General features: G+C 39.1%; 1 protein-coding gene across 1 annotated transcript; it reads right to left on the bottom strand.

Moving 5' to 3' along the window:
* Positions 1 to 9,284: 9,284 nt before the first annotated feature.
* Positions 9,285 to 10,652, bottom strand: LOC147005592 (protein S100-A9-like). The gene is made up of 2 exons (XM_085835329.1): positions 10,509 to 10,652; positions 9,285 to 9,419 (listed from the first exon to the last, which is right to left on the bottom strand). The coding sequence occupies exons 1-2, from the start codon at positions 10,650 to 10,652 to the stop codon at positions 9,285 to 9,287; spliced, it is 279 nt and encodes a 92-aa protein (XP_085691455.1).
* Between the last annotated feature and the right edge of the window lie 1,451 nt (positions 10,653 to 12,103).

Below are 12,103 nucleotides of genomic sequence, written 5' to 3'. Positions count from 1 at the left end.
AGCTGGACATAAAATTAACTCAAACAAATCAGTGGTCTTTCTCTACACAAAGGATAAACAGGCTGAGAAAGAAATTAGGGGAAATACCCTTCAACATAATCACAAATAATAAAAAATACCTTGGTGTGACTCTAACTAAGGAAGTGAAAGATCGGTTTGATAAGAACTTCAAGCCTCTGAAGGAAGAAATCAAAGAATATCTCAGAAGATGGAAGGATCTCCCATGCTCATGGATTGGCAGGATTAATATAGTAAAAATGGCTATCTTGCTGAAAAAAATCTACAGATTCAATGCAATCCTCATCAAAATTCCAACACAATTTTTCACAGAGTTAGAAAGACAAATTTGCAAATTCATCTGAAATAACAAAAAACCTAGGATAGCAAAACCTATTCTCAACAATAAAAGGACCTCTGGTGAAATCACCATCCCTGACCTCAAGGTGTACTACAAAGCAATTGTAATAAAAACTGCATGGAACTGGTACAGTGATAGACAGGTAGATCAATAGAATAGAAATGAAGACCCAGGAATGAACCCACACACCTATGGTCACTTTATCTTTGACAAAGGAGCTAAAATCATCCCGTGGAAAGAAGACAGTATTTTCAACAAATGGTGCTGGCTCCACTGGCCATTAGCATATAGAAGAATGTGAATTGACCCATTCTTAACTCCTTATACAAAACTCAAGCCTAAGTAGATCAAGGAACTCCACATAAAACCAGAGACACTGAAACTTATTCAGAAGAAAGTGGGGAAGAGCCTCAAAAATATGGGCATAGGGAAAAAATTCCTGAACAAAACACCAATGGCTTGTTCTATAAGGTTAAGAATCAACAAATGGGGCCTCACAAAATTGCAAAGCTTCTGTAAGGAAAAGAACACTGTCAATTAGACAAAAAGGCAACCACGAATTGGGAAAAGATCTTTACCAATCCTAAATCCAATAGGATGCTAATATCCAATACATATAATTAACTCAAGATTGCTCAACTCCATAAAACCAAATAATCCTATTTAAAGTTAAAAAAGGGATAAAGATCGTGGACAACCAGGTCTACACAGAGAAACCCTGTCTTGGAAAACCGAAAAAAAGAGAGAGAGAAAAAGAATAATAAAAAAAAAGGGATAAAGAGCTAAACAAAGAATTCTCAACTGATGAATGCTGAATGGCTGAGAAGCATCCTCCTCCAAAAAAATAAAGCACAACATCCTTAATCATCAGGAAAATGCAAATCAAAACAACTCTGAGATTCCACCTCCTAGCAGTCAGAATTCAAAAGATCAAACGCTCAGATGCCAGCAGATTCTGGGAAGGATGTGCAGAAAGAGGAACACTTCTCCATTGCTGGTGGGATTGGAATCAGGTACACTCTGGAAATCAGATTGGCAGTTCCTTAGAAAACTGAACATAGTACTAGCACAATATCCAGCAATACCACTCCTGGGCATATTCCCAAAAGATGGTCCAACTTGTAATAAAGACACATGCTGCATTATGTTCACAACAGCCTTATTTATTTATTTATTTATTTATTTATTTATTTATTTATTTATTTTTTAATTTTTAATATTTTTATTGCATATTTTCCTCAATTACATTTCCAATGCTGTCCCAAAAGTCCCCCATACCGCCCCCCACTTCCCTACCCACCCATTCCCATTCTTTTGGCCCTGGCATTCCCCTATATTGGGGCATGTAAAGTTTGCAAGTCCAATGGGCCTCTCTTTCCAGTGATGGCCGACTAGGCCATCTTTCGATACATATGCAGCTAGAGACAAGAGCTCCGGGGTACTGGTTAGTTCATCATGTTGTTCCAACTATAGGGTTGCAGATCTCTTTAGCTCCTTGGGTACTTTCTCTAGCTTCTCCATTGGGAGCCCTGTGATACATCCAATAGCTGACTGTGAACATCCACTCCTGTGTTTGCTAGGCCCCTGCATAGTCTCACAAGAGACAGCTATATTTGGGTCCTTTCAGCAAAATCTTGCTAGTGTATGCAATGGTGTCAGCGTTTGGAAGCTGATTATGGGATGGATCCCTGGATATGGCAGTCTCTAGATGGTCCATCCTTTCATCATAGCTCGAAACTTTGTCTCTGTAACTCCTTCCATGGGTGTTTTGTTCCCAATTCTAAGAAGGGGCATATTGTCCACACTTTGGTCTTCATTCTTCTTGAGTTTCATGAGTTTAGCAAATTGTATCTTATATCTTGGGTATCCTAAGTTTTGGGCTAATATCCACTTATCAGTGAATACATATTGTGTGAGTTCCTTTGTGATTGTGTTACCTCACTCAAGATGATGCCCTCCAGGTCCATCCATTTGGCTAGGAATTTCATAAATTCATTCTTTTTAATAGCTGAGTAGTACTCCATGGTGTAAATGTACCATAATTTCTGTATCCATTCCTCTGTTGAGGGGCATCTGGGTTCTTTCCAGCTTCTGGCTATTATAAATAGGGCTGCTATGAACATAGTGGAGCATGTGTCCTTCTTACTGGTTGGGACATCTTCTGGATATATGCCCAGGAGAGGTATTGCTGGATCCTCCAGTAGTACTATGTCCAGTTTTCTGAGGAACCGCCAGACTGATTTCCAGAGTGTTTGTACAAGCTTGAAATCCCACCAACAATGGAGGAGTGTTCCTCTTTCTCCACATCCTCGCCAGCATCTGCTGTCACCTGAATTTTTAATCTTAGCCATTCTGACTGGCGTGAGGTGGAATTACAGGGTTGTTTTGATTTGCATTTCCCTGATGATTAAGGATGTTGAACATTTTTTCAGGTGTTTCTCTGCCATTCGGTATTCCTCCGGTGAGAATTCTTTGTTCATTTCTGAGTCCCATTTTTTAATGGGGTTATTTGACTTTCTGGAGTCCACCTTCTTGAGTTCTTTATATATATTGGATATTAGTCCCTTATCTGATTTAGGATAGGTAAAGATCCTTTCCCAATCTGTTGGTGGTTTTTTTTTCTTATTGATGGTGTCTTTTGCCTTGCAGAAGCTTTGCAGTTTCATGAGGTCCCACTTGTCAATTCTCGATCTTACAGCAAAAGACATTGCTGTTCTATTCAAGAATTTTTCCCCTATGCCCATATCTTTAAGGCTTTTCCCCACTTTCTACACTATAAGTTTCAGTGTCTCTGATTTTATGTGAAGTTCCTTGATCCATTTAGACTTGACCTTAGTACAAGGAGATAGGAATGGATCGATTCGCATTCTTCTACATGTTAACAACCAGTTGTGCCAGCACCATTTGTTGAAAATGCTGTCTTTCTTCCACTGGATGTTTTTAGCTCCCTTGTTGAAGATCAAGCGACCATAGGTGTGTGGGTTCATTTCTGGGTCTTCAATTCTATTCCATTGGTCTATTTGTCTGTCACTATACCAGTACCACGCAGTTTTTATCACAATTGCTCTGTAGTAAAGCTTTAGGTCCGGCATGGTGATTCCACCAGAGGTTCTTTTATCCTTGAGAAGAGTTTTTGCTATCCTAGGTTTTTTGGTATTCCGGATGAATTTGCAGATTGCACTTTCTAATTCGTTGAACAATTGAGTTGGAATTTTGATGGGGATTGCATTGAATCTGTAGATTGCTTTTGGCAAGATAGCCATTTTTACAATGTTGATCCTGCCAATCCATGAGCATAGGAGATCTTTCCCTCTTCTGAGGTCTTCTATAATTTCTTTTTTCAGAGACTTGAAGTTTTTATTATACAGATCTTTCACTTCCTTAATTAGAGTCAGGTCAAGATATTTTATATTATTTGTGACTATTGAGAAGGGTGTTGTTTCCCTAATTTCTTTCTCAGCCTGTTTATTCTTTGTGTAGAGAAAGGCCATTGATTTGTTTGAGTTAATTTTATATCCAGCTACTTCACCGAAGCTGTTTATCAGGTTTAGGAGTTCTCTGGTGGAATTTTTAGGGTCACTTATATATACTATCATATCATCTGCAAAGAGTGATATTTTGACTTCATCTTTTCCAATTTGTATCCCTTTGATCTCCTTTTGTTGTCGAATTGCTCTGGCTAGGACTTCAAGTACAATGTTGAATAGGTATGGAGAAAGTGGACAGCCTTGTCTAGTCCCTGATTTTAGAGGGATTGCTTCAAGCTTCTCACCATTTACTTTGATGTTGGCTACTGGTTTGCTGTAGATTGCTTTTATCATGTTTAGGTATGGGCCTTGAATTCCTGATCTTTCCAAGACTTTTATCATGAATGGGTGTTGGATCTTGTCAAATGCTTTTTCCGCATCTAACGAGATGACCATGTGGTTTTTGTCTTTGAGTTTGTTTATATACTGGATTACGTTGATGGATTTCCGTATATTGAACCATCCCTGCATCCCTGGGATGAAACCTACTTGGACAGGATGGATGATTGTTTTGATGTGTTCTTGGATTCGGTTAGCAAGAACTTTATTGAGGATTTTTGCATCAATATTCATAAGGGATATTGGTCTGAAGTTTTCTATCTTTGTTGGGTCTTTTTGTGGTTTAGGTATCAGAGTAATTGTGGCTTCATAGAATGAGTTGGGTAGAGTACCTTCTGTTCCTATTTTGTGGAATAGTTTGTGAAGAACTGGGATTAGATCTTCTTTGAAGGTCTGATAGAACTCTGCACTAAACCCATCTGGTCCTGGGCTTTTTTGGGAGACTATTAATGACTGCTTCTATTTCTTTGGGGGATATAGGGCTGTTTAGATCATTAACCTGATCTTGATTCAACTTTGGTACCTGGTATCTGTCTAGGAACTTCTTCATTTCATCCAGGTTCTCCAGTTTTGTTGAGTATAGCCTTTTGTAGAAGGATCTGATGGTGTTTTGGATGTCTTCAGGATCTGTTGTTATGTTTCCTTTTTCATTTCTGATTTTGTTAATTAGAATGCTTTCCCTGTGCCCTCTAGTGAGTCTGGCTAAGGATTTATCTATCTTGTTGATTTTCTCAAAGAACCAGCTCCTTGATTGGTTGATTCTTTGAATAGTTCTTCTTGTTTTCACTTGGTTGATTTCGCCCCTGAGTTTGATTATTTCCTGCCGTCTCCTCTTCTTGGGTGAATTTGCTTCCTTTTGTTCTAGTACTTTTAGGTGTGTTTTCAAGCTGCTAATGTGTGCTCTCTCTAGTTTCTTTTTGTAGGCACTCAGAGCTATGAGTTTTCCTCTTAGAAATGCTTTCATTGTGTCCTATAAGTGTGGGTATGTTGTGGCTTCATTTTCATTGAACTCTAAAAAGTCCTTAATTTCTTTCTTTATTCCTTCCTTGACCAAGGTATCATTGAGAAGAGTGTTGTTCAGTTTCCACGTGAATGTTGGCTTTCTATTATTTATTTTGTTATTGAAGATCAGCCTTAGTCCATGGTGATCTGATAGGATGCATGGGACAATTTCAATATTTTTGTATCTGTTGAGGCCTGTTTTGTGACCAATTATGTGGTCAATTTTGGAGAAGGTACCATGAGGTGCTGAGAAGAAGGTATATCCTTTTGTTTTAGGATAGAATGTTCTGTAGATATATGCCAGATCCATTTGATTCATAACTTCTGTTAGTTTCACTCTGTCCCTGTTTAGTTTCTGTTTCCATGATCTGTCCATTGGTGAAAGTGGTGTGTTGAAGTCTCCCACTATTATTGTATGATGTGCAATGTTTTCTTTGAGATTTTCTAAAGTTTCTTTAATGAATGTGGCTTCCTTTGTATTTGGAGCATAGATATTCAGGATAGATAGTTCCTCTTGGAGGATTTTACCTTTGATGAGTATGAAATGCCCCTCCCTGTCTTTTTTGATGACTTTGGGTTGGAAGTCAATCTTATCAGATATTAGAATGGCTACTCCAGCTTGTTTCTTCATACCATTTGCTTGGAAAATTGTTTTCCAGCCTTTCATTCTGAGGTAGTGTCTATCTTTTTCTCTGAGATGAGTTTCCTGTAAGCAGCAAAATGTTGGGTCTTGTTTGTGTAGCCAGTTTGTTAGTCTATGTCTTTTTATCGGGGAGTTGAGTCCAATGATATTAAGCGACATTAAGGAAAAGTAATTGTTGTTTCCTGTTATTTTTGTTGTTAAAGTTGCCATTCTGTTCTTGTGGCTGTCTTCTTTTAGGTTTGTTGAGGGATTACCTTCTTGTTGTTTCTAGGGCGTGGTTCCCGTCCTTGTATTGGTTTTTTTCTGTTATTATCCTTTGAAGGGCTGGATTCGTGGAGAGATAATATGTGAATTTGGTTTTGTCGTGGAATACTTTGGTTTCTCCATCTATGTTAATTGAGAGTTTGGCTGGGTATAGTAGCCTGGGCTGGAATTTGTGTTCTTTTAGTGTCTATATAACATCTGTCCAGGATCTTCTGGCTTTCATAGAATCTGGTGAAAAATCTGGTGTAATTCTGATAGGCTTGCCTTTATATGTTACTTGGCCTTTTTCTCTTACTGCTTTTAGTATTCTATCTTTATTTAGTGCATTTGTTGTTCTGATTATTATGTGTCTGAGGTATTTCTTTTCTGGTCCAGTCTATTTGAAGTTCTGTAGGCTTCTTGTATGTTCATGGGCATCTCTTTCTTTAGATTTGGGAAGTTTTCTACTATAATTTTGTTGAAGATATTTGCTGGTCTTTTGAGTTGAAAATCTTCATTCTCATCCACTCCTATTATCCGTAGGTTTGGTCTTCTCATTGTGTCCTGTATTTCTTGGATGTTTTGAGTTAGGATCTTTTTGCGTTTTACATTTTCCTTGATTGTTGTGCTGATGTTCTCTATGGAATCTTCTGCACCTGAGATTCTCTCTTCCATCTCTTGTGTTCTGTTGCTGATGCTCGTATCTATGGTTCCAGATTTCTTTCCTAGGGTTTCTATCTCCAGTGTTGCCTCATTTTGGGTTTTCTTTATTGTGTCTACTTCCCTTTTTAGGTCTAGTATGGTTTTGTTCTTTTCCATCATCTGTTTGGATGTGTTTTCCTGTTTCTCTTTAAGGACTTCTACCAGTTTGGTTGTGTTTTCCTGTTTTTCTTTAAGGACTTCTACCAGTTTGGTTGTGTTTTCCTGTTTTTCTTTAAGGACTTGTAACTCTTTAGGCATGTTCTCCTGTAATTCTTTAAGTGAGTTATTAAAGTCCTTCTTGATGTCCTCTACCATCATCATGAGATATGCTTTTAGATCCGTGTCTAGCTTTTCCGGTGTGTTGGGGTTCCCTGGACTGGGCGAAGTGGGAGTGCTGGGTTCTGATGATGATGTGTAGTCTTGGTTTCTGTTAGTAAGATTATTACGTTTACCTTTCGCCATCTGGTAATCTCTGGGGTTAGTTGTTATTGTTGTCACTGTTTAAAGATTGGAGCAGACTCTGTGTTCCACTCACCAGAGGTCTCAAAATCCTGTGGCGGGTGTCGTGGGTAGCTCGCGGGTGTCAGCCGACCCTGCACTCTAGCTACCCTGGTGCTGGTCTGACCGGAAGAGGCTTGTGACCCTACTCAGGCCGGATTTCTGCCTCCCCAACCAAAGCAGTCTCAGGTCCTGCGTGATTGGACTGGAGCAGAAGCTGTGTTCCACTCACCAGAAGTCTCAAGATCCTGTGGCGGGTGTTGTGGGTAGCTGGCGAGTGTCAGCCGACCCTGCGCCCTAGCTACCCTGCTGGTCTGAGCGGAAGAGGCTTCGCAGCCTTATTTATAATAGCAAAAAGCTGGAAAGAACACAGATGTCCCTTAACAGAGGAAGAGATACAGAAAATGTGCTATGTTTACACAATGGAGTTCTACTCCGCTATTAAAACAATAAATTTATGAACTTCTTAGACAAATGGATGGATCTGGAGGATATCATACTAACTGAGGTAACCCAATCACAACAAAAAAACACACATGATATGCTCACATTGATAACTGGATATTAGCCCAGAAACTTAGAATACCCAAAATACAATTTGCAGAAAACATAAAACTCAAGAACGAGGAAGACCACAGTGTGCATACTTTGATACTCTTCTGAAGGGGGAACAAAATATCCATGCAAGGAGTTTCAGAGGCAAATTGCAGAGACTGACGGAATGACCATCCAGAAAATGCCCCACCTGGGGATACATCACATAAATAACCACAAATCCCAGACACTATTGTAGATGCCAACAAGTGATTGGTAACAGGAGCCTTATGTAGCTGTCTCCTGAGACACTCTGCCATTGCCTGACTAATATAGAAGTGAATGCTAACAGTCATCCAATAGACAGAGCACAGGATTCCCAATGAAGGAGCTAGAAAATGTACCTAAGGAGCTGAAGGGTTTTGCAGCCCTATAGGAGGAACAACAGTATGACCTAACCAGTACTCTCAGAGCTCATGTCTATAGCTTCATATGTAGGAGAGGAAGGCCATACTTCTCCATAGGTCATGCAAATGGATATGACTGATTTATGTCTTCAAGTAGACTTTAATCAAGATCATGGAAGTTAGCACAGAAAGTACTAAACAAAACAAACCTCCCATGTGTGTCACAAAGGTCTGCATAAGTTTTAACAACTTGACCCTGAGCAATATTCCACCAAGCAGAGTTTTGTGGAAGAATTGCAACTTTCACCTGAGAAATAAGGATGACAACCACAGTCTAGTAAACAAGTAATGTCCCAAATGAAACATAGCAAAGAAATATGGACTCAGGGACAGGATTCTTGCTGATAAACCCATCTGTCTCTGTCCCCACTAATAATGAACCAGCATTTCCCTTGTAAAGATGGATTCTGCAGAGAAGGAATGTCAGTAGACCACAGTGTCAAGTACAAGAGATATGAGATCATTAGTGGTAAAGGGTGGAGTTGATCATGGTCTTGTGTTAAATGGCTGATAAGTTGATTGTGAGAGAATAGATGCTTTGGATAGCCATAGTCCCAAGGGCAGTACTGATAGGTTGGTACAAGGGACTTTGTACTAAAGCCAGAGGTGTGCCATGGTTATGGAGATGAACAAATATGTCTAAAACCACACCCTCTCTTTTGTCATTGCTCATTATTTGTGACAAAATGGACAGCTTAAACCATTTTAAAAGTGTGCAGAGCAACCAATGCCCATTTTCCTGAGGAGCACAACTCCTAAAAGAGACTTCAGAAGCATGAAGAGCACTGGAGTGAAGAAAGACTTTATTTCGCTGAACATTCCACACATATCCACAATATCAATGCCTGTGACAAAACAAAATTTCTGAAGCCCTTGTTGGACAGAAGAAATGTGGGCAGAACTCCTGCTTAGGAGCTCTGGACATGGCTATGTCCACCTTCTTCAAGGGCATGCACATCGACGTGATGATGCTAATGTTCAAAAGCAATGTTGTTCATCTTCCTATAGTACACCATTCCAATTCTTCCTATCATGTCAAAAGCCTCTTCAAAGCTGCGATCCTTTGGTTCATCCAATAGTATACTTAAAGGACTGTCTTTTACTTCCTGGAAAAAAGAAGACTGTTAGCATTGATAGTGTCTAGGAAAAAGGACTAGTGTGCACACTGAGTGAGCAGAATGCAAATGCATAGTACAATTGACCCAGGGCTCCATTTGACTATAAAATTGTAGAGATTTGTACTCATGATGATACATACTAAGGAATGGTTAATACTTTACAATTTAGTTCTTCCAACCTTCCAAATTCAGAGCTAGGACTCTGTCTTGCAGAAAAGGTAAGACAGATAGTTTGTCTATAAGTATACCACATTTGTCTCTATGGAAATTTAGCCTGCATAAAAGCCATCTTCCTTGACATCTGGCCTGGAAAAAGGTGAATGGTTTTTACAGTTGCCGAGGCTGAGAACACAGGATACTAGAAGGGATATAAACACAAGTCTCAGGTGGAGAAGGCAGTGTTCCCTCCATTATTGTCAGTTACTACCTCCTCATTACTTCCCCTGGAGACAAATAAGTAGTGACTCCCACTGAAGCAACTGACTGGGAAACCCTGAGAAGAACATGCCAGTATGGGCTGTTGAATACCCACTTCAAGAACACAGGGGTTCAGTACTAATAGTGGCTAACAAACATCTGTATTCTAGTGAATGAACCTAAATTCATATTCAGCCTCCACAAACAGCAATGAAACACACACACACACACACACACACACACACACACACACACACACACAGACACAAACACACACACAGACACAGACACACTTACTGAACATACATATATCTCCGGCAAAAGAACCATACACATAAATTTAAAAAAATACACATTAAAAAATAGAAGTAATATCTACATCACTAATACTGTTCCAAAAGAGAAAATTTCTATCTTAAGGGCATATAAGGAATGCAAAGTTTCTGATCACAGACCTTATTTATATAATAGAGCCTGAGGCCTGAGAGCCACTTTTCTCCACCCAAGTTTCTTTTTCCTCACGTTTGATTAGCGAATACTAAGTGTCTTGGAATGTTGTTTTCTTGTGCTCCTTTTCCTTATATTTTCTTCCCTGATTGGAAAGAATTTGAACTTTCTCTTTGTTTCAGACTAAACTCCAAACTCAGGAAGAATACCTACCTTGCGAAATTGTGGAAATTCACTTCTCACCAACTCTTTGAATTCCTTTTCAGTTAGTTGGAATGATTTTCTTACAGTATATTGTGTGAAGATCCTGTAGAGCTTCATTAGGTCGTGCTCACTTGAGGTCAATCCTTGGTCCATCTTATACTGTTGGAAGAAGGGAAACAAAGCTGCAAGGAGACGAGTAACTTTTTCCCCTTTCCTTGACCTGTTCTCTGGAAAGGAACAAATTGGAAGGTAAGAAGAACATCATTTAAAAAGAAATCCTTTGATCCTGGGGAGACAGTCTTACTCACATGTAAAAGATAAGAATTTGACCTCCTAGAGAAAATACAAAATTAAAGCATATAACAACTCTTAGAAACAGTAAAGAAAACAACAAACCAGATAAGATAAGCCGACAGGAGAGGTGTGCAGGTGGAGGTTTTGAAACAATTCTTGGTCAAGAAAAAAATAAATAACTCTAAGACAAGCAGCAGCATCCTGCCAGGGTAATATGGAGATTACTTACCAAAGCAGATGGGCCACCCAGAGTGTGCACAAGAGGAGGTGCACACAAATATTTATAGGTAGGACTGGGCTGTACATATGACTCTCCCAGGGAAACACTGAGTCACAAACTAATAATGTGCTGACCCTGCCAAGTCTAGAATTGGAACAACCCCCCCCTCTCTCTCTCTCTCTCAATCTCCCTGCCCCTCTCCCTCTCCCCCTTCTCTCTCCATTCTCCCTATCCCTCCTCCCTTTTTCTTTCTCCCTCTTTCCCACTTCACATCCCTTGTCTTCTCTCCTTTCTCCCTATCCCACTATCCCTACCTTCCTTCCTTTCTTTTCTCTCTCTCTTTTCTTTTGAATCATAAACCTATTATTATGGATAGGAAATGTCAAACAAAATATTTGTGTATCAATTTTGTCAAGCAGGAATAGTTTGTTGAATGTACACCATAGTTCTGGACATCAAAGTCCAGAGATGACAAAGGTAACTGTGACACCAGTCTGTCCTCAGAGAAACATTTTTATAAAAAATAAATTAAAAAAGTTCAAAATGTCAAGGTAAGTAGTGAAGTGGTACCATGTTTTTGGATAACCAGACAAAATATTACCAGCTAAATTTTAAGCTGATTAACACCGAGTGATTTGAGAAGAGTGGTGGAAGTTGGTGAACTTAGGATTTTCCGACTGAGATAACAGGGTACACTTGACTCAACTATAACTTTTTAACTTATTGTCTGAATAAAAAATGGGTTTTGCCACGTTAAAAGGAGCAGACCTCAACAGGTATATTATGTATAGGAAATGTCATAAGAAAATTAATAAATTTGCTAATAGTATTTCCCACTTCAATTTTGTCACTGCAGCCCTCTACAGACATAAGTATGAAAAGCACTAATATGGTTCCAGTTCAGGTAAAAATTAAAGCCTGATTGGGGTTTGGAGTGTGACTTTATTCTTTTTTAATTACATGCAGGCTTGTTAAAGGAAAACCCAAAATGTTTGACTCCTATTAGAAGAGCTACCTGGTATAGGGCTGAAAAAAATATTGCCACTAGACTCTTATGATATTTTCTTCATTCTCTAAATCTTCTCTTAAG

The sequence above is a fragment of the Mus caroli genome, unplaced genomic scaffold (genome assembly GCF_978045245.1).
Source record: "Mus caroli unplaced genomic scaffold, Mus_caroli_1 scaffold_3, whole genome shotgun sequence".
Lineage (NCBI taxonomy): Eukaryota > Metazoa > Chordata > Mammalia > Rodentia > Muridae > Mus > Mus caroli.
Note: the sequence above shows the minus strand (reverse complement) of the source record. Positions and strands in the feature narration are given on the sequence as shown.

Excerpts from the sequence above, each read along its gene's own strand:
- LOC147005592 (XM_085835329.1), bottom strand. The coding sequence starts at position 10,652 with ATGGACCAAGGATTGACCTCAAGTGAGCACGACCTAATGAAGCTCTAC. Across the intron at positions 9,420-10,508 it reads AATTTCCACAATTTCGCAAG|GAAGTAAAAGACAGTCCTTT; the intron begins GTAGGTATTCTT and ends TCTTTTTTCCAG.